At 43.8% G+C, this 20,903-nt stretch overlaps 1 protein-coding gene and 1 long non-coding RNA gene across 2 annotated transcripts; one reads left to right on the plus strand and one right to left on the minus strand.

The window, feature by feature from the left end:
* Positions 1 to 2,472: 2,472 nt before the first annotated feature.
* On the minus strand, positions 2,473 to 5,811 carry LOC122617415. Its single transcript, XR_006325950.1, has 3 exons — positions 5,569 to 5,811; positions 3,117 to 3,468; positions 2,473 to 3,056 (listed from the first exon to the last, which is right to left on the minus strand). It is a non-coding gene; the product is annotated as an uncharacterized LOC122617415 (long non-coding RNA).
* A 10,247-nt stretch (positions 5,812 to 16,058) lies between these two features.
* LOC122617975 lies at positions 16,059 to 19,610 on the plus strand. The gene is made up of 3 exons (XM_043794052.1): positions 16,059 to 16,134; positions 16,194 to 17,217; positions 17,456 to 19,610. The coding sequence occupies exons 1-3, from the start codon at positions 16,059 to 16,061 to the stop codon at positions 19,608 to 19,610; spliced, it is 3,255 nt and encodes a 1,084-aa protein (XP_043649987.1).
* The last annotated feature ends 1,293 nt before the right edge of the window (positions 19,611 to 20,903 follow it).

Here is a 20,903-nt window from a genome sequence, read left to right on the forward strand (position 1 = left end):
ACAATAAAACTTACTTTAATAGTTAATAAAAATAAAATACAACTCAATATAATGTATTTTGGGGTTTCGAAATAAAACACTATTTTTCAAGTAGCTCACTTTGAATATTGCACTCGATCGTTTTCTCGATCTCTCACCATTTTGTGCGACTTTTGAGTGCTTCACTCACTGGGCACACACACTAGTAAATATATCTACTTGAGGAATTCGTTACCACATTTGATTGGCTCGATTAACACAATCGGAGCACCGTTATAACCAGTATACCCATACAGACAACCGGTAAAGAGAGCGGCGTGCTCATGAGAGAGCGATCCACCAACACCATCGCTAAACGTGATCGTGCTGCCGTCGTCGTCGGGTGTTATAGATAAACGAGCCGATCCCGTTTGCCGTGGGCGAAAACGAGACCGGACTATATGGCCATCTCCCGTGCATCGGGCGAGTTTATATACCCGGCATATATGTTCTCGTTTCGCTGACCAATGCAGAGCAGCTGGCTCTGGCTGAGAGCTACCCATGCAAACGAGAGCGATCAATGAGAGCGATCACTCACACAGACGCATCCATCGAAATCGTATTAGCGGCTTGCCGGTGGGCGTGGTCTATCGATCGGGGAGTTTTACCCACCACCCACCTCCCCCGAGCCCCACAGAAGCCCCTCGTACATTGCCCACTTCCCGCTAACTTGACCGAAAGTGCGAAAGAGAGGGACTAAGTGTCTCAGAAAGAGAGGGGAGTACGTAAGACTCGAGTGATGGAGTTTTCCTAACGGTCTGCTTCTTTTCCTTTATTTTTTTGCATCTTCCACTAGTTTTTTCGCCCGTTTGGCAGTTGTCAAGCTGTCATAGTTTCGATCATTAAATGCGATATCTGTTGATAGCCATAAGACATTTTACGATATTACTAACATTGTTAGCTGGCGCCCCCTAGTGCGAAAGAGAGACAAACTCGCCGATCCGCAAGATTCCAGATGCCGTCCACGGGATTAATGTATCATAAATAGCTTAGTTTCTGGAAATTATACCTCGACCGTATGGTAATCGCTAAGTATAAATTATAATTAGCCATCTTTATGCCCAAGATCTACAAAATTGAATAGTTGCAGTCTCCGGCGTAATATCAATTGATTGGTAAATAGTTGCCGTTGGTAGTATCGGTCATTAAGGTCTATGAATATTCATGCCCACAGCTCTTAGTGCGCAGAGTAGTTTTGCGACGAACAACGATATTTGCCAGTTGTTGTATGATAAATAGGTATACCTATTTTATGGGATCATTTACATATGTTCATGGAAATAGGTTTTACATCAAAAAGATCGATCTGTCTGGTAAATATACTTACTTTAAGAACTATCAAATCGTGTTGGATCGATAATACCCATTTAACAATGTGATAAATCGGACATATTATGAAAATGACTTAACAATCCTTTTTATATAAAACTATTAGCAGAAAGAAATGTTACTGATTATTCCCTTTTGATTGTGTCTTACTAATGATACTTCATATTCTCAGTATTGTTCCATCGATATTACTCGGTTCCCATAACAACAACCCATTTGGCCACGGCAAAGACTTTGTTAATGAAATATTTTACAGATGTAAGTATTTTCCTTTGCATTTTGCAATGGGCGTGAAGCCAGCTTATTTCGGGGCTCAATACGATTTCTATACTAATTTTCCCACTTTTCCCTGCTTTCTCCACGCACAACGTATTATCCCATTTTGACTTTCGGTAGGAAAATGTCACAGAAGTTAATCCAATTTGCTGTTTTACGACAGAGCACAAAACAGTGGAAACCCGCAGCTCGTTATCATCCTGTTCGATGCTCTTTGGAATGGGTAACCCTTCTGCCTTCGGCCGGGAAACGCCTCTGGATCTTGGGATTCCTTCAGAACAGAAATGGGGTGTTTTAAACCCATTACAAGGGCCCTCACCAGAAGGAGTTCGCTTTCCTCGTTTTCATCGTTTTCCTCTTGCGGTTTTCCGATTGCGGTTTCCTTTGCACCCGCACTCTCAGCCGGATACTTTAGGCAAATGTTCACGCTTTAATTTCTGGTCCTTGGCATTTGCATATGGCCAGAAGGAGATGAAGTATGCGGGAATGGAAGGAGATAGGTAGTGCCTGCTAATCCCTGGTGAGCAACAGATTATCCCCGACAATTGTTTGTTCCTGATTTGTTTGTTATGGGTGCACAGCCGGGACTAAATACTGAATCTCCAAGTCCCGCTGCTTTCTTTCTATTAATCTACACTTGAAGAAAGGTTATGATAAATGTTCAAAGGTTTCAAAAATAAATGTAATTGGCTGATTAAAGAAAAATGTAGTACACAACATTTCCTCTATGGAAATACTTGTGAGAAAATTGTACGTTCAATAGTCGAGGTAGGACTGTATTGATAATAATATGATTTTGAGTTTTATTGTTCGATGAAACAAATAATAATACAAATTATAATTCATGGGTTCTTTTCATTTCGCCCAGTGCATATTTTCACAAAAATGCTGCCTTACAATTGCAACAATTGCAGCTTGGAAATGCTCGAGGGGTTTCCTCTCTCGCCGCCTTTCTTTTCCTCCGCTTTTCCGCTGCGGCCTCGCCCCTTTCTGGTTACACTTTAATGCGTTCTAATGTATGTGACTTTTGCCGGGATTTCTCGTTTGCCATTTGCCGCCGCTGAAACTCGAACTTCGAGTGACTTGCAGAATGCAGAATTTATAATGTAGAATGCCAAATCGGTGAATTCGGAGCGGAATGTGTATGAAAATGGACTAAAGTCGTCCTGACAATCATACATCATCAATCACCGGCTCGATTTGTATTCGAACCCAGCATGATCGGGCCCCTTTCGATCAATATAAATATTTCTGCTGAAATTAGGTTACAGGCAAATTGTGTCCATCCGCATGAGGCACCCAGTTTCGGCTGCAGTTGCAGCTCCAGTTTCAAAAAGAAAGAAAAGGAAAAACTTATGTCATGCCAGGCTGCCTTTGGTTCGGTGAAGAAGACTGCTCCCCGTACAATAAATTAATTATAAATGCATTAATCACTGCCAAAATCAACAACAATCGTAGCTGTATATTTTTTATATTTTTTGACAAATACTGACATGAGTGCTCCCCGCTAGCTGTTCGTCTCATTTCATTTGGATGGCCGTTCGGTTTTCGGTTCGCTTCTCAGTTTTTGGCTTGGTTTCGGTTTTCGGTTTTTGGTTTTCAGTTTTCGGATTTCGATTTGGTTTTGGTTCGTTTCATTCTTTCAGGCAGCGCGTGAAATGAAAACAAAAATTTAAAACACGTTTTCGCGCTTATTTCTGACTAATTTATGCGTTCGATTTGAATTCGTCTTGTTGTTGGCTCTGAATCGACAGAATTCTGTCTTCAAATTACTCTCTCGCATTGTGGGTATTGCAAATATAAAACTAACCATCATGTCCATGAGAAATGTATCCGATTTAGGATCTGCTTATATGGTTCACATTTTGTGTATAAAATAAGGTTAGTTTGATGCTAAAGCTATAAATAAACTATAGCATTAAAAATGTGTTAAAACAAATTGATGCTTCAGCTATAGGAATGTATGTATGCATATGTTATTATTTTTGTTTATTTTTATTATATTATATTTTGTTGAAATTAAATGTTTAATATCAAATAAGCCCATAAGATTTAAAATGGATTAATATATCTTGATTTCAGATGCAGTAATTCGCTTGTAAAATTTGTAAACAAGAGACGCAAAGATATTGCCTAATGATGCAAGAGCATTTCCACTTCGGCGACGATTTTGAGAACCCCTAATTCATTTCTCAACCGAGTTTGATTTTGATTGAAAGCCAACAAAGAAACGAAAGAAAACAAAATTGATTTCCACCTTGCGGCACTTGGATGCCTGATGCTCTTTGCATGTTTTACATTTGGCAGCCTCAGTGGATTTAGTTTATTTGAAATTCGCTTTTGGTTTGCAGCTTTCCGTTCGGATGGCTTTTATGCGGTCGGAGAAGTATGCAAATGAGATCATTGATCTGCTTTTGGTATCGATTTGTTTTTGAAGAGTTTGGAAAACTTGAAACCAAATCATATTTGACCCTTAGGGGTCGCCACATGCCAAAATTAACGAAAACAGAAATGTTAATTTCGGCATATGAAAAATGTGAACTGTTGACCATATCTCTCCATGTATGTATACCCGTATTAACATTTGTGTTTTGGTTGCTTCGCTTGCTTTGGCTGCTTTGGATGCTTTTGCTCCCTGTCCCCGTTCTACAAGCGCGAATTTGAATTTAATCAAATGAATTATGATTGTCAATGGAGCGAACTGCGCGATGATCAATTTGGAGCCGACTTCCCATGTGAAATCGTAGACAGTGATAAATTGGCAGATCAGTCGGGGCCCTAGGGCGATATCAATCAGCTTTGGAAGTGGTCCAAACAAATTGCTCCACAATTCAGGCTGCCCAAAAAGCTGAATTAATCCTACACTTTATGGCCAGACCAGTTTACGTATATATCCCAATATAATGGGCCATCCGAGAACAGCTTCCGTTTTGTCAAAAACCAGCCATTAGCTTTTCCCTTTCTGGAGTTGGTTGCGTGCACAAAAGTCGGGCATTGTTGTAGTTTGTTGTAGTCTTTTTTCCGCTGCTGGGAGAGATTTTTCCCAAATGTGGCCGTAAAATGTGAGCGAGTCGAACTTAAAGTGCCATATTTAACAATTGTTCCACATATTTGGGCTTGGATTCGGTGGGAACCTGCCCGAAGTTGACATCACACATCAGGGGTGAAGAAAAGCCCCGCTCTGTCCATTCGGACCGATTTCAATGTGTAATTGTAACGCCTTTGTTGTTGTGTTATTAACACCTTGCAGCCAAATGGACTATGAAATTGTTGTTGCCCCTCCAGGTGCGAAAGGTTTTTAACCCTGGCTCTAGCGGTCCAAAAGGTGTTCCAGAAAAACAAAGCTTTCGGTTCACTCTTCCCACTCTTCCCACTCTCCCCACTTTGGCCGCTTGGAATTTCGTGAATTTATGCATAATGGACATACATTAAATTCATAACATCACGTTGGTCGATTTGTTGGTCCCACAAATGAACTTCGGGCTCCTCTGAAGCGGCTGATGCTGTGAAAGAAGCCCATTTTAGTGGGTCATAAATGGAGTATGATTTTTCACAGCTGATTGCGAGAAACGCTTGCCCTGAATAGCCCCGCTCTGTGTTTCTGTACTGGGGATTTCGCCGAGTGGGTGATTCAGTTCACCAGTCCGAGATTTCTTAATTGGAATCGCCGCGTTAAGCAGGTGGAGATAGAGGGGTACGAATTGGAAATACGTTTCGGTAGGAAAGGCTTTAAAGATTTCTTTTAGAAGTACTGCATTACTAGAACCAAACACCCAGTACTCCCAGAGCATCTTCAATTCGACGATGGCAGCTTTTCCGCATTTCCCATGGCCGGGTTATGTGAGAAAGTAGCCGGCCAACGCCAACAGATGGGCAATAAAACGGCCAGGCCCACAAGGCGCATCTGGGAGGACGGGATGGCAGGAGGACATGACTTCAACTCACCTGAACTTCAAAGTGGGGCGATGCAGGCACCAGGCACCAGGCACTAGGCACTAGGCACTAGGCACCTGCACTTGGTTAGCTCCCTTGCTTCCAAGCTGGCCGTGGCATAGCAAATCATTTTGAAATGAATCATATATCTCGGACCATGACACGAAGACCCAGAGATGAACTTGTGCCGGGGTGCTGGAATGGGGCGTTGACTGCGTGCCGACAATAAAACTGTGAAGATGTATAAATCAAAGCGCTGGCGATTAGCTGGGGGAAAATCGTATAAAATATGTTTTCAATTTTCCCGCTGCCACACTGGAATTGGAATCCAATTTAATAGATGGATTGTCTCGCCTTTCCACCAAGCCCGCGCTGAACTTGACCCAATGATATTTAGTTAGCCAGGCGACGACTTCGGCCAAGACAAAGGCAATGTCGGCCAGGAAAGTGGCAAGTCAAAGGCAGTGGCAGTGGCAGTGGTAGTGCCATCTGCATTATGGCAATGCGGAGTATTGTGTTGCCTCTTTCCCATGTTGCCAGTTAGCCAGGTTGCCTGTTGCCGGTTGCCAGTTGCCAGTTTGCCCATTCGAGCTGACAAATGACTAAGGTCGCCGCGCGTTTGCGGCACAATTGGCCCGATGGGGCGGTTTCTGTTTGGACGGGGCGGTAAGAAGGTCGTCGGATCGCTGAAGTCGTCTTAGCCAGTTCCAACTCTGATGCATCACACGCCGCTCGGCAGCTGCGGCTGCGCCGGACGTCATAGAACACTTGAAAATAAATGAGAATAATATTTTCAAAATGCAGCACTTTCACATACTATATTGCAAGAACTAAATAATAAGACCAAATTAAGTTTCTGTTTGCAATAGTAAACTATATTTGTGTATTAAAATTGACAATTTACAGAAGACAAATTTAATAAATGTAATGATTACGTCATAAATTGGGACTTGAGCTTATTTTCTAAGCCATGATAAAATACTGACATAAATACAAGAGGATTAAATAAACACAACAGTGATTTGTTATTTGTAGGTAGAATATATTTAGTTATTTTATCAACCAAGTTCCTAGCTCTATTTAAGTCAATTCCCCAAAATCCGTCCTGGATCAAGTTCTTCTCTCTTTTTTCGTTTGGTTGGGGCCTTTGCAAAAGTCCTTTTAGGCTTAGGCACTTGAGTTTATTTATGTTTTCAGTCAAAATGTTCTTCCAGTGTACCCAGAGCTAAAGAAACCTCAACTTCGCATCCGAGCAGGTGTTCCGCTACATACAAAAGACACAGAAACCTCAACTGAAGCTGTTTGATGCGCACGAATTCCGTTTTTAGCTGAGGCTTAGGCGATGCCAGTTTTAAGTTTTCCATTTTGTTGCAATAAAATTTTAATAAGATTTTCCTCTAGAATATATGTGTACACATAGCTAAATCGTGATGCAGCTCATCGCTCCAAACTCCCCATCTTTTCAGCGTTTTGTGTGGCAATCGATCGCAGCTCCATTTTTGTATGGCAAACAAAACTCCACACTTTTGAAGGCTCTCCATCTGATGCCTTTATATTATATTGATTATTGAGTAGATCTGCACGTGTGTGTCAGTGTATTGTTAATGCAAATTGTGCTAAAATCGCTAAACGTTGTTAATGACAGGCGACGTCGACTTCGAGCCGATCGCTGAGCTGAAAAGATGGCGATAGATGCACTTTGGGTGTGTCGGCTGTTTGTCTAATAGAAAAAAACGCAATCAATATATTTGTATATTATATAGACAAACGCTGAAGCTGTAGGTCAAAAACTACAACTACTACTAAAAAGGGGTTAATATCTACTATCAATATGAATTTATTAGATCAATTTGAATTAGTTTTATTTTCAGTACCACACCGCCCTTACAGATCTGAAATTCAATACTGCAAAGTCTATTCCCAGTCTTGAGAGAAATAAATGCTTGAGGGACTCCTTCCCACATGTTATCTCTCATTTGTACTCAACTAAATCTTGATGCTGTCAGAATTTGTTAGTTTTCCGAAGCGAAGCTGGCAATTAAGCCGCAGTTTAGCCGCCCGAATACGGCTGTTGCCGAATACCCTTCTGCATCTTGATCGGCACTAACTGTTGACCCTCACGCTTGATCACTCAATTAGCCTGACCGCACACGGAGCTCCTGCTCCTAACTAATAACTCCGAGGCCCAGCCTCCAGATGTTCCTGATCGCCCACAGCCGTCAACACTGGAGTATAAAAATGTATTATGTCCACCGAAAAAGCAGGGGTGTGGCTCAAAAAAGAGATGTTTGAAGGATAAAGAAGGGAATCATAAAAATGTGAAAAGGGAGAAAAAAGAACAAACCTGACTAAGCCGCAGATGATGAAAAGAGCGTGTGTCTCAGATTAAAATTTCCATGTTTAGTTGAGAAAATAATGCAGAAATCATGAATGTAAACAGCAATTGTCATTGTTTCGGGGCGACCCAACCTAAACAAGCAATAATATTTGCCTTTCGGCATTTTGCGCATTTAGGGCGCTCACGCATGTAATTAGGAATAAACTGAACTGAGGCAAGTATGCAAACTGAATACTCAAAAGCGAGGTATCCGAGGTATCCGAGGTAACCGAAATCCGAAACGACATGCCATAGATATTATTTGGTACTTTATGCCTAAGTCCTCGTGCGTGTGTACTTAGCCAAGTCGCTGGATTTTCGAAAATGTGTGCCAACAAAAGGCTTATTTAAATGTGCACTAGAGCCCCTCGCCTTGACCATAAGTCGTGTCACATGTCAACAATTTTCCAAAACTACGATCTGGAAACTTCCTGTCCGGCGATTAAAGAAAGTTTCTGGTTCCTAAATACGAATAAGAGGAACTAGGAGTTTTTCCTAAACAGAAGGACAGCCAACATATGGTCGATTTCATGGTCAAGAGGAGCAGAGCGATCGTAAATTGCCACTGGTAGTTAGTTCGGGTTTTTCGGTCCTTAGCCAATGGATACAGTCATTAGGCTACCGATCATCCCCTGGTTAATTGCCCTGAAATTAGGCTGTCATCGTCATTTAGTTTCAGGAAGTGCAGGAAACATCGCTGTGGGTCTCGATCATCGATTTGCGGCCGAAAGGCTTCTGCCGTCAGCTGCTGGTAATCCCTAATAGTGCGATCATTATAATAGCATCATCGTCTATTTGCAATCAAACAACAAACAAACTCACACAGTTTTTCGTTGATTAATAAACTGGGGATTATTCATAATACCACAAAGCTGCCAGAGCTTCTTGTTAATGAGCTCCATCGTGATGAGTTTCTCGAATGTCGAAGTTCGATGTCTGTTGTCTAATGTCTGATGTGTGATGTCTGAGGTCATGCCATGGATTTATTTCCATCGCTCATGGATCATATTTCTCGCAAGGGGGCGGTAGGCCAACACCTGCGTACTAGCCGGTCAAGCGTAGAAATTTCCGCATTCCGCTGACCCACAAAAGTGGCCAAAAGCTCTCGCTTCACGACCGCCCAAAAATCAACTGGCTATCCAACATCGCGGTCGATATATTTTCCCTTTTGTGCATAATAAATCACACACTTTTTCTTTCGCTGCCTTGGCGTGGGAATTCGAAAAACAGTGAAATAGATTCAATAATCAACGGAGAAACAAAGGCCTAATCAATTAAAGTCTTTTATCATTGCGGTGCATCAGCCAGCGCTAACGAATAATATTTTTTCGGTTGTTTCTCGGTCTCTTATTATTGAAAGTGTTTGGTTGGGCTCACGATATGCTTGTAAAACAAATCGAAATAGTGGAAGGGGACGAGAGAGAGGAATATTCGATTTATAGGTACCCTACAGTATATAAATACAATTTTCGGCGGTAATTTCCTATTTATGTGAACATGTTTGATTATTAACTAGCCTTGGGTCATAGTGGGTGGGGATGCGAGGGAGATTTGACTTATTGATCTGGAAAATATAATGAACCTAATATATTATCCTATAAATTCCATAAAATATTGGGCTGCAATATATGCCCTCCCACAAGTTTAAAAACTCCGAACGCGTTCTTACAGGGTATCCAATTTTTCGGGGATACTCGAAACGAGTTTTTGTTTGGTTGAAAATCCAATTACCGATCACTGACAGTTACGTTGAGTTTGTTGTACTAATTTCAAGATCTGGAGGGTATCGGCGGGTCATCCGGGGTGGAAGGACATTCATCAATCAAGCCATGGCCGACAGTCCATGCAAAATTATATCATGTGTTAAAAGTTATGACGGATCATCGGAGGTGTAAAGTGTCGTTGGCACTGCCCTCCATCGATTTGGCTCTTCCTTTTATGGCTTTGTCTTCCTTTTTTCGCACAGCTTGAGTTTTTGGTAATACATCCACTTTTCCATCCATTACTCATCGCATTCAACGATCGGCGGAACAAAAAATAAATACGCCCAATCAAAGCGATCTTTCGACGCAAACAAAAGGATCGTTCGAGATTTTTATACAACGCTTTTTGATTCCCAATTGACAGGCGGCATACAAATCCCCCGATTGTTGTTATAAATTGGCTCAAAACCCATGCACAATGCACTCGGCCATCAATCATACGAGGCAACTTATACTGGCACATATATTATATCTGATGTGTTATAAATGTTTTCATTTCGGGCAGTTCGTTAAACCGAAGACTTCTCACCTCGGAGGGAAGGGCACTTCCACCTGCGGATCTCCTCGGATGTCGAGTCTATGAGATTCTTCGGGACTTAACCTTAATTGACTTGACGCAAGTTAAACTTTATCGGGCTGTGTCTATCTATCGTATTTTCTGCTGTCAAAGCTTAATATCTGTGCCTATCAATTGTTTTCGCATCTGAGTTATCTTTTTTAATTTCAAGCCCGGCTTTGCCCTCTGACCCGGGTCAAAGTTGAGAGTGTGCGAGTGTGAGTGTGTATGGATCTCCTTTTTTCCCCATGTCGCGTGTTTCATTAGAGGCGACAAACAAACACAGCCAGTCCGCAGATTTCCAGCAATGATCAGCCCGCAGACCTCCACTCGCAGTCGTTGTCTCTCATGCACAGAGACAAATTACAATGACGATAGCTTAATAAATAAAAAGCTTTTTTTATTACCATATAGTCAGAAAAAGTACATAATAAAGGAGAACGGATCAAACTATATTTTTATTATATTCCAAGTTCCTACTACTATTACCTTCAGAATTGACTTTCGTTGAGTGCAGCACATAGCAGACTGCATATTGTGACCTCAAAAACAACGAACGTGCGGTAAAAGCGTCGCCAACCTCAGAGAGCTCTAACCTGGCCAAAAGCAACACACACTCGCACTCACACTCGCACACTCCTTGGGCCAAGAGTCTTGGTCCAGTCAGCTAGAGTAGCAGCATCACAGGCAGCAGACTTCTCCTCCTCCCAGTTTCATTTTTTGTTTTTTTGCGACGTGCCACACCTGTTTCATGTAGTCAAGCTCTTCTCTGCCTAGGAACCAGCCATCCAGAACAACACCTGGAGAAAATTATAGATCTTTGTGCCAGAGTGGTGCTATTAAATGGTATTTAAAAGGGTCAGAGATGGAGCTTATGTTTTAAAATGAAAATGTTCTATTAATATGGTTATTCCAGAAACAGTTATATATAGGTGTTTTCTTGTAATGCAGTTATCTGCTTCAGGAGTTTTGTATTTCGAGCACTATCCTTTTATTTTTCAGTGCAGCCAGCGCCTTGTGAGAATTTTTGTTTTTTTCCTATTTTTTTTAATGTGGTGGGGGGTTGGGGGGCTGGACTTTGTAGGCAACAATTTTTTGGTCTCTAAACTGACCTTAGCCAGAGATCTGGCTTTGGGAGCTGCAAACGCATTTCTGATAATGATGGACTGTATTAACCGTTAGCCAAAGTTGAAGCCAGGCTGTTTCGGGCCAGGCCTTTACCACCATGCATGTGGCCATAACAACAACAAGCTGCGGCAATCAGTGGACATTTTAAGTTTTTCCAACCTCTCTGGTGGGAAATTGCTGGTCAGGGTTTCGCCGAAAAATGAGCACTAGAGAAATGAAAATAGGGGGAGCTAAATAAAAATGAACGGAAAAAACCTTTGACAGCTGAGGCTTTTACTCTCAGTCTTTAATGTCGCCTGTCCCTAAACAATTTGAACTTGTCAAGCGTAATCAGTTTTCCTTTCATTTAGTCTGACATTTACCGCCGCCAACGAAGCCGACTTTGACGCATGGCCATGTCATCAGCTCTTCAGCACTTCAGCACTTCAGCACTCCAGCACTCCAGCTCTCCAGCTCCTTGGCCATCCACGAGACACCAACGTGTCCGGCTTCTTGGCCAGAAACGCAGACGCAGACGTGGACGCAGCTCGGTGGCAATTATCAAAAAGCGCGCAACTTTTCACACGCAGCCAGCCGATCGATCGCACTCGCATTGCTGGGATGCTGCAGTTTCTGTTGCAGTTGCAGTTGGTGTCGGTCGCAATTGCAGTGGCACTAGTCGGTACTAGCCAGATACACCGGTGCCACTAATTACGGCTCATTATAGTGACCAAAGTGTAACATGTTGTCAGCTCCGAGGACAAGCCGCAAATGTAATGTGAGAGAAATAAATGAAGGTGACAGAGCAGTGATTGCAGTGAGAATACTCTGTCAATCTGAAATGTTTGCATATCTTGTGATACTACAACTTAGGAAGTATGTACACTTCATCTTATTCTAAAAATCATCAAATTTGTGCTATTTGGTTTTCATACAAATTGCACTTTTCTGATGCAAGCAAGTCTGTTCAATTAGAGTTGTGAGACAAACACAACGCCAGCTGAAGAAATCTCTAAAAACGATAATATTATGAGAGGAAGGGGGTAACTTATAACTACTTCTAATTGAGTTCCCACATTAGAAAACTATTTTCTATTTATGGCCTTAGCATCTACTTCTTGAGCTTATCGTGTAGCATTCATTCTAGAGGCTGAGGCAAAAGTAATCGCAAAGTTATCATACCCACACTCCCTGTTTTCTTTTTCCTTCTCTACCTACGACTCGTGGCTCACACATGCGGATGGATGGATCGAAATCGAAGGTGCAGACGAGGCTAAGTCAAAGTTGGAGGAGATATCCAAACACCTGACAGTTGGCTGTTGGCGCTAACGCTGCGTCTTCGTGTTATTTCTGCCAAGTGACCATTTTTGGGCAGCCAAGTTTCGTGTGAGTTGCGATCGAAAGTGCAGCGAACGCAATTCCCAACTATTTGTTTTGTATCTCAAAAATTCTACAGCGTATTGTTTCGAGAGCTCAACAATTAAGTTCTCAAAAAGACAGCCAACCTGTTTGGAATTTTGAAATTCATGGCGGAGCTAGGCCAAATGTCATTTTCGGACCCGGTCTCCCAAATTAGCTCCATTACATAGTCCGTCCGATCCATCGATCTTGGCTGTGAAAACCATTTCAAGTGGTTTCAGCAGCCCAAAAACGCAAAATACAAACCCCTTGTACTGAGCGATACTCTCACTTGAGAATAACCCTAGAGTCGTTTGCTACACGAGTTGCCCAAATCACTTATGAAAATCGCTTGAGAAACCCTTGAGAGCCGACGACGATCAGAGTCGTTCAAAGTTCGTGTCAACATCATCAATTTTGATCAATATGTATGGTCTAATGCTCTCCCGCTCCATCAATAAAAATGCACAGTCGGGGACAGAAAAATAGTCATGTTGTCAAAAAGGGAAGTATTTTCTGAGAGTATAGGAATATAACAATGATTGGATGTCTAGATCTTAATAATGTGTTCTGTATGTTACAATTGGCATAAATTAAATCCAGATTCAAACTCCCAATACTAATAAGTATTAGTATAGAGACAGGTACGTGAAAATACTGATAAAAACACGATAGTACAAGTAGTCATTATATTTCTTTTTGAAATAATTGGAATCTATTTTTAAATAGATGGTCAGAAAAGTACTTTTAAATTTATACACACTATTACTTCAACGCCAGTTGTCCATGTGTATCTTCCTCTCTCTATCTGCCATTTAAACGGCTCCTTTGCCTTCGGGGCCCGATCGTGTTTGAGTTCATCGCATTCGTCTCCGATCGTAGACTCGACAAAAATATGGAAAATTACAATTATTAGGCATTTGGCTTGTTTGTTTATTGGTAGGTGTATTGGGGTTATACGCTAAATGATACATCGATCGTTTGAATAGAGCGATCGAGCAAAACGATCCGGCGCGATCAGCGCGATCGTTCAATTGATTGCCCGCCCCGATCCGATCCGATCCGATCCAATCCGATGGCCAGCGGACAAGTGAAAATCTGTGGGCCAACTGGAAGATGAATGGAAATTGCTGCCTAAATGGCAGCGGAGATGATCGAGCCGATCGTCACTCCACCTCCTGGCATGATCACTTTCTTTTCGGACTGGCCGGGGAAAACGCCAAGTGGTGGTGACATGTGTTCGTATGGGAGACGGGTCGCCTCAACTCTTGACCCAGCTGCATAAGCAATTATGATCTTGATGATCCCCGGCGCTCTCGACTGGTGATGATCTTCATCATGATCAATGTCCGAGATCATCTGGAGCGAGGGAGCTGCGGCTTGGGCTGGGGCTGGGATCTTGGGGGACTTCGTCTAGTTAAGTGACGCCCTAGGGCCGCACTCGCTGGCGACCCTGTTTAAGTTTATAAAAACTCATTATAATGTCTTATAAATGCACTTGTATCAAGTGGGATTTTTGATTGCCGTCTCCGTCTGTGGCACTGTCCTCTCCCTTCCCTTTCCTTTCCTTTCCTCTCCACCCATCTCATCCCATCATTCTTGCGCCTCAACACCCCCAACTTTGCTTTTGGCCAGATCTGAAGCTGCTCCTTTTCTTGGTCGCGCTCCCGGCGGCACTTGCAAAAACTGAACTTTCCGAACTAAAAAAAACCCAAAACTGGCTTAGCTTTCTTGAAATATTTTTCTACAAATAACTTTCATTTATAAAAATGGTCCTAGAAATTTATAGTATGTAAGACAAGTGTTTTTGTGTACTATACACACTTTTTCCAGTGTACTCACTGGGTGTCTGTCTTTTGAGTCTCTGCCTTGCTCTCCACTCGACTCGAGTTGAGTCGCCTTTACTCAACACTCGGTTCTGGTTGGAGTTTGTGGTTTGGGCTCCCATGCTCTCATGCTAGACACATAGTTCGCTCAAGATCATAACATGACCTTTTGACTGGCAGTGATTTCAACGCCCACGCGTATAAAACAGACCCAACAGCACCACCGCACCACTGCACCACCGAGGCAGAAAGCCAAAAGGAAGGTAGAAGGCAGAAGGCAACCACACCACACCGCAGCGATCTGGCTCTGTGGTCTGTATGTTTATGGAAAATGGGTTATGAGATATTTCTCTGGCCTTTATCTTTTGGCCATTTCTATTTTGACCATGGGAAATAAATTCTGTGCGCTCGGGTAGGTTGGTCGCCCCGCTAATCGAATGGACAGACCGGCATCTGAAAATCTGGCCGAGGAAAGCCAACCACGAAGGACGTTCGTTCAGCATTTTACACCCACGCCAGCCCGAGGGTTAACTTGTAACTTGTTGCATTTCCTTATATGTGCGGTAATTGAACTCACGCGTGTGGGGAATGTCCACCCTTGATTCCTTGATGGAAAATCGATAGACCCCAAACCAACAGCCGAACCCGGCCCAACCCAGCCCAGCCCCGACCTTCTGTCGAAAGAGTCTTCTTGTTTTCTTGGTTGTCCTTTTAATTCATACCAACGAACAGCAAATAGAGTGTGTATTTTTGGAACAGGCATCGGGCACGCGATGATGGCTCCAGTGTCTGGTGCCCCACCACCCACATAACAAGTTTACCCAACTGCATTAACCCACTGACAAAAGCGAGTGCAAGGACTTCACAAGCCCCCACACGATATCGGAAAAGGAAGGTTAGGTTGGGCTCGTAGCATTTGGGATACCTTAACATAACAATAAATCTATTGAATACAAGCGGAGTTATTAGAGTACATTTTTTTTGCGATATTTGCAAACAATAATAAAAATATTTATATATTAAAATTTATAGGATGTGAGCATAGATTATTTAACAGCCGGAGAACTATGGCCGAAATATTTATGTAGCCTAAGTCTATAGCTTTTGCTTGCAGCGTACAATAATTATATAATAAAATATAATATTTAATATTTTGTACTCCTATATTTTGACACGCTTACTGGTTTTTGTAGACTGGTAGACGTTATAAATTATTTGCGATACCCCCTCAGTAAGTATAATCGGCTTTGTTTACTGCCTGAATGGGGTTTGCTGTTGCCAGGACAACCCGTTGGCATTCCAATGCAAAACAAATCGAATTTCGGCTGTCGTAGCCCAGGGTTCGAAGGAATTTCAGTGAAGCTCCTGCACAGCCTTGGTGTGGTGTTTCACCGAGTGCTAGGACTCCAGCCGACCGACCTTTGATATTTCGGCTTCTATATCTAGTCTGCGAATTGGAAGTGCAATGAACTGACATGATTACGGGACCGGAGGCCAGGCAAACGCACCGGCTGTTGGACTTGAAGAAGCAGCAATGGGCTAAGGAGAGAGGTGGGTCTACTAGGTTCCTTAAAGTGAATACCCTGTAATTAAAAACATATTTTTCACAGAGGAAATAGCGCGCATGGATGAGATGTACCATCATCACCACACCTCGCACCACAAAATCGAACGCACCTCCATTCGCACCTACTACTCCAACCTGGATCTCAGCCAGGCCTCGACCTCCAATCAAACTTCGAGTCACTCGCGACGAGCCCAGGGTCCGGATATGCAAATGATCCTGCGCCAGCCGGAGTATCGCCATGGCAACCAGGCCTATATGAATCAGTTGGAGCGCTACATGGACGATCTGGATGGGGAGGCCGATGCGGACTTTGAGGACGAGGATGAGTCCATGTATCGAAGGACCAGGAGGGGAAGCTATGCACCCGGAATGCCATCTCGCCAGATGCAGAACCCTGCCCGCTATGCGGAACTAGTGCCCACATCTCTTCAAACTGCCAAGGGAAGAATGCAGAACTCTCGACAAGAGGCGCAGCAGCATTTGAAGCAGCAGCACCAGCAGCTTTTGCTGCAGCAACAGCAGCAGCAGCAACGCCTGCGGAGCCCCAGTTTGCCAGCCATTAGACAGAGGGTGAGGCACCAGGACTCCAAGACGGGAAAACCAACTGACATTGATCCCGGCAACGGGCCACATCGATTAAACAATCCCCCGGGTGGCGCTAGCAACCAGGGTGGCGGAGGTGGTGGAGTCCAGGGGCCTCCTGGTTGCCAGGAGGAGGACACTTCCGGCTATCTGAGCGATACGCCCAAGAATCCCCACACCCCGGACATTTGGTTCAACGACGGCGCCAGTCAAATCGAGAGCATTAGTGGCATGGGAAGTGCCAGTGTCCTGGATGGCGGAAGTGTGGGCGCCGTGGGAGGGGGCGTGGCAGGGTGCAGACGCCTCCGCCGATCGATACAGGCGGGCACTTCAGCTGCACCAATTCCTGCGCCGATTCCTATGCCCTTACCCCATCATCAACCACCCCCGGGGAATCCACTGGGTAAGATATACACCGTCAAGGGACGACGTGTGCCAGGGCAGGGATACGAGCCACTCGCCGCCGATGGATACATGGCCGATGGGTGAGTAACCAAGTGACCCAATCACACAAAAAACACTCCGTAACAAACTGTAATTAGCCATGAATGAGTTAAGCTGGATAACCAGCTTTATTAATGTATTTTACTATAAATGGGGACTATTGTCAGTTAAATTAAAATACTGCAATTTGGTTATATCTTTGTTGATCTTGGTTTGACCATAATTTGTTTGATCATAATATATATTCTGAAATGAAATACTTCTTTTTTATTCCCATAGATACTGCTATGTGCCCGCGCCGCCGAGCTCATCGAACATGAGTATGAGCCGCGATGTCTCCACCTCGAATACCTACCAGGTGCACATTGGCAATCCGGACCAGAGTGATTTCTTTGTCCATGAGCAGCACGAAAGGGAGAGGGCTCGTTGGGCCAACTTTAATGGTGGAGCTGGTCATCAGGCACCGCAGCAGCCGCCAGGATGGCTAAGTCGCGGAATGCACGATCTTAAGGACAGTGAGGACGATGTACAATCAATGCAGTCGTCCTCCACCTACTTAAGAGGGCAGAATGCCCCTCTAGACGCTCATACACTGGCCGAAAGAATGGACAAGAGACGCAAGGCAGCGGAGTACCATAATGCCATCAAAAAGCAACTTCACGAACGGGAATTGATAAGGAAATGGGAACAGGAACGCCATCGGCAGGAGGAGCAGATCGAGGAGGACCGCGTCCGTAGACAGAAGCAATTGGAGCAGGAACGTCTGGAATTTGAGAGAAGAACTCTCCTGGAACGCGAAGAGGCCCAGCAGAAGAAACAGCAAGTAATGCTGGATGCCATCCAGAAAGCTGAAGTGGCTGCCAAATTGGAGAAACAAAAGAAGCGAATGGTGCGCCAGCCATCTAAAGTTTCTCAGGAAACCGACGAGGATGAGTCCGAGCTAATGAGAGTTCAATCCGTGGAGGAGGAGGAAGATGAGGAGGAAAAGCCGGGGGCAGATGAGCCAGCATTCCAAGAGGAAGAATCATCAAATACACCCCGTGGTCCACCTCCAGTTATGACAGAGGAAAAAGTTCTGATAGGCACCCCCATCAACCTTCGCCGCACCATCACGAAACCCATCAAACAACCCAAGGATCCCAGAAAAGAGGAGACCAAAGAAGCAACTCAAACCAAAAGACAGGCCTCTTTCCTGGGCGAAGATAAGGAAAATGTGGCTCTGCTTATGCAACCAGCTACCCTTATTCCATTGCCCGTTACCAGCGATATTTTCGGGCTCCAAAATGCCATTGGCAACCTTCAGATAGCCACTTATTTTATGCAACAACCCATGCAGAAACCACCACAGACCCCGGGTTCCTATTCGAAAGCCACGATGACTCATCGTACAGATACCTCCATTTACACCGAGGATGGTTACCAGGCGGAAAAGGAGGAGGATCCGCTAACGACTGCAAGATCTGGAAGAACGGATTTGGTGACGGCCAGTGGGTGCTTCTCCCCAGATTCACTGGAGGTAGATGTGGCTCCAGTCTTAGTACCCGAAACAGACAAACTGGCATTGATACCTCTGAAGACACCTCTTCAACTAGGGAATTCGAATAGTTCAGACGACAGAGACGAACACAATCATGAGGTGGGTCACCAAGCGGATGTGGAGACCCAAACGGAGTTGCCCCTCAACTGCGATCTCTGTTTGTTTCACGATAACTTCTACAAGGTGTTGCTTAAGCGGGAGGTTTCCACCACCACCACAACCCAGACATCGAAATCCCAGACCCAACCCGCAAAGGAATCAACTGCTGAAAAAGATCATGAGACCACAACCACTACAACCACCACCACAACAACCACATTTAAGGCTAAAAGTAAGGATAAAGACAAAGACAAGAATTTGAAGAAGAACTTAAACAAGGATAAGGACGCCAATAAGATGGATGATCGGCCCAAGTGGGGCGTCAATCGGCCGGTGGTCCAGTATGTGAAAGCCAGTGATCGGGATCCATTTTGCCTGAGAAAGAAGAAAAACCACCCGAGCACTGCCAAGCCACCCAGATCCTTGTCAATGGACTCGCGCTTGGATAGTGTGGCTCTCCCCGAAGATCGGCTAATGAATCTCGCCGGAGGACCTCCATCTGCAGCGGGTGAACAAGAAGAGGAGGGCTTCCTTCTCAAAGCCCGTAATGTCTGCACCGAAATTTTACCCATTAAGACCGATGACAAGGGCCGCATTTTCCTCAATTTTCGCGAGGCCAGCGCCATTATGAACGAGGATGAGATCAAGGACAAGCTGCGACAGAAGTACTTCAATTTTGGCAGAATCCTTCCCAGAAGAAGTTGGGCCTCGGCCACCCAGCACGCACTGCCCTTTAGTGCGGTCCCCACTGCTCCTCCACAAGGTGCAGTGGGTGTAGGTGACTTAGCGGATGATTGAGATCTCTTTGTAATTATTATGTGACGAGGAATCTTTTACAACGCATTCATTTATTACTAGAACGACTGTAAGCCATTTATGTAAAACCTTTCAAATATAAACATTTGTATTGCAAGCACCGAAATCTCGTTTTTTTAGCTAAAGAGGTGGTGTGCGATTTTCCAAATTACAACTCTGATAACTAATAATATCGGCAGCTGAAGGCCTGAGTTACCATCGCTCCTAAAACTCAGTGGCCCAGACTTTTCAGGCCTTGGTCCACCTTACAAATAGTAATAATAATAACTAATCATATCAAAAATAAACGCATGTTTTAAAACTTTATGAGGGGTTATAGTGGGCGTGACAAGGTTCTGAAACAAACTTGCACATCATAGACCGCACTAGAATCAACTATCTAGATTTTATTGTTGCCGAGATCTCCACGTTCAACCGACGGAAGGAAAGACGACCATGCCAGATCGACTGGACTAGTAATCCTAATCAGGGACGAATATCGTATACCCTTTTACTTAGCTGGTAAAGGGTATAGACATACCTTCTCCTTTATTTAAAAATATAGTTCTGTCTTTTAATTAATGATTAAGACTTGTAAAAAGACATATACGTTTTCAAAGCGGCTAAGATGCTTTTAAAGGTGTAATGACTTCCATACCATACTCCAAACTAAGCTACTTGTTCAACTGAAAATACCAGTCCGTGAGAAAGGACTCCTTGTTTATCTCGCATTTTTCGGCTGCCTAGATGCGGATTCCTCGTCAGGCTTTCAACCAGGTCTATTAGCAACATTGTTGCCGGGTCTTAACGCTCTGAAAGCCACAAATCACGCAAATGCTGCCACATTGTTCACGGCGAGCTGCCGAGCTTTGCGTTGCTGATTTTTGGCCAGATGTGTGGCTATAAGTATCTTAAGCTGGGGGTCGGAGTCTGTTACACTTTCACAGAACTCAAAATGTCGTATTTCACGCATTTTTACGAGCGTTCGCGTAAATTTATGCGAAAAATCATAAATAACCTGGGCATAGCTGCCTTTCGCGTTGATCGAGTCCTCGGCCAACAAATTTTTATTTGCCTCGAGGGGCGTTCGTTTCGGTTTGTGGCAGTGTTTTGTTTTCCCTTTTCAGCAAGTGGGCGCAGCATATTTCTGTTAATTAACGCATTTGTGCGTTGTGTAACTATGAGATATCTTTTGGCATTTGTTTTTGTGATCCGAACTCCACACGTAGCAACATAACAACAATGCAGCCATTGAGGAATTAATTGCATGCCTTTCTGCGCGTTCTCTGGCTCCCA

This window comes from Drosophila teissieri, chromosome 3L (assembly GCF_016746235.2).
Source record: "Drosophila teissieri strain GT53w chromosome 3L, Prin_Dtei_1.1, whole genome shotgun sequence".
NCBI classification, from domain to species: Eukaryota; Metazoa; Arthropoda; class Insecta; order Diptera; family Drosophilidae; genus Drosophila; species Drosophila teissieri.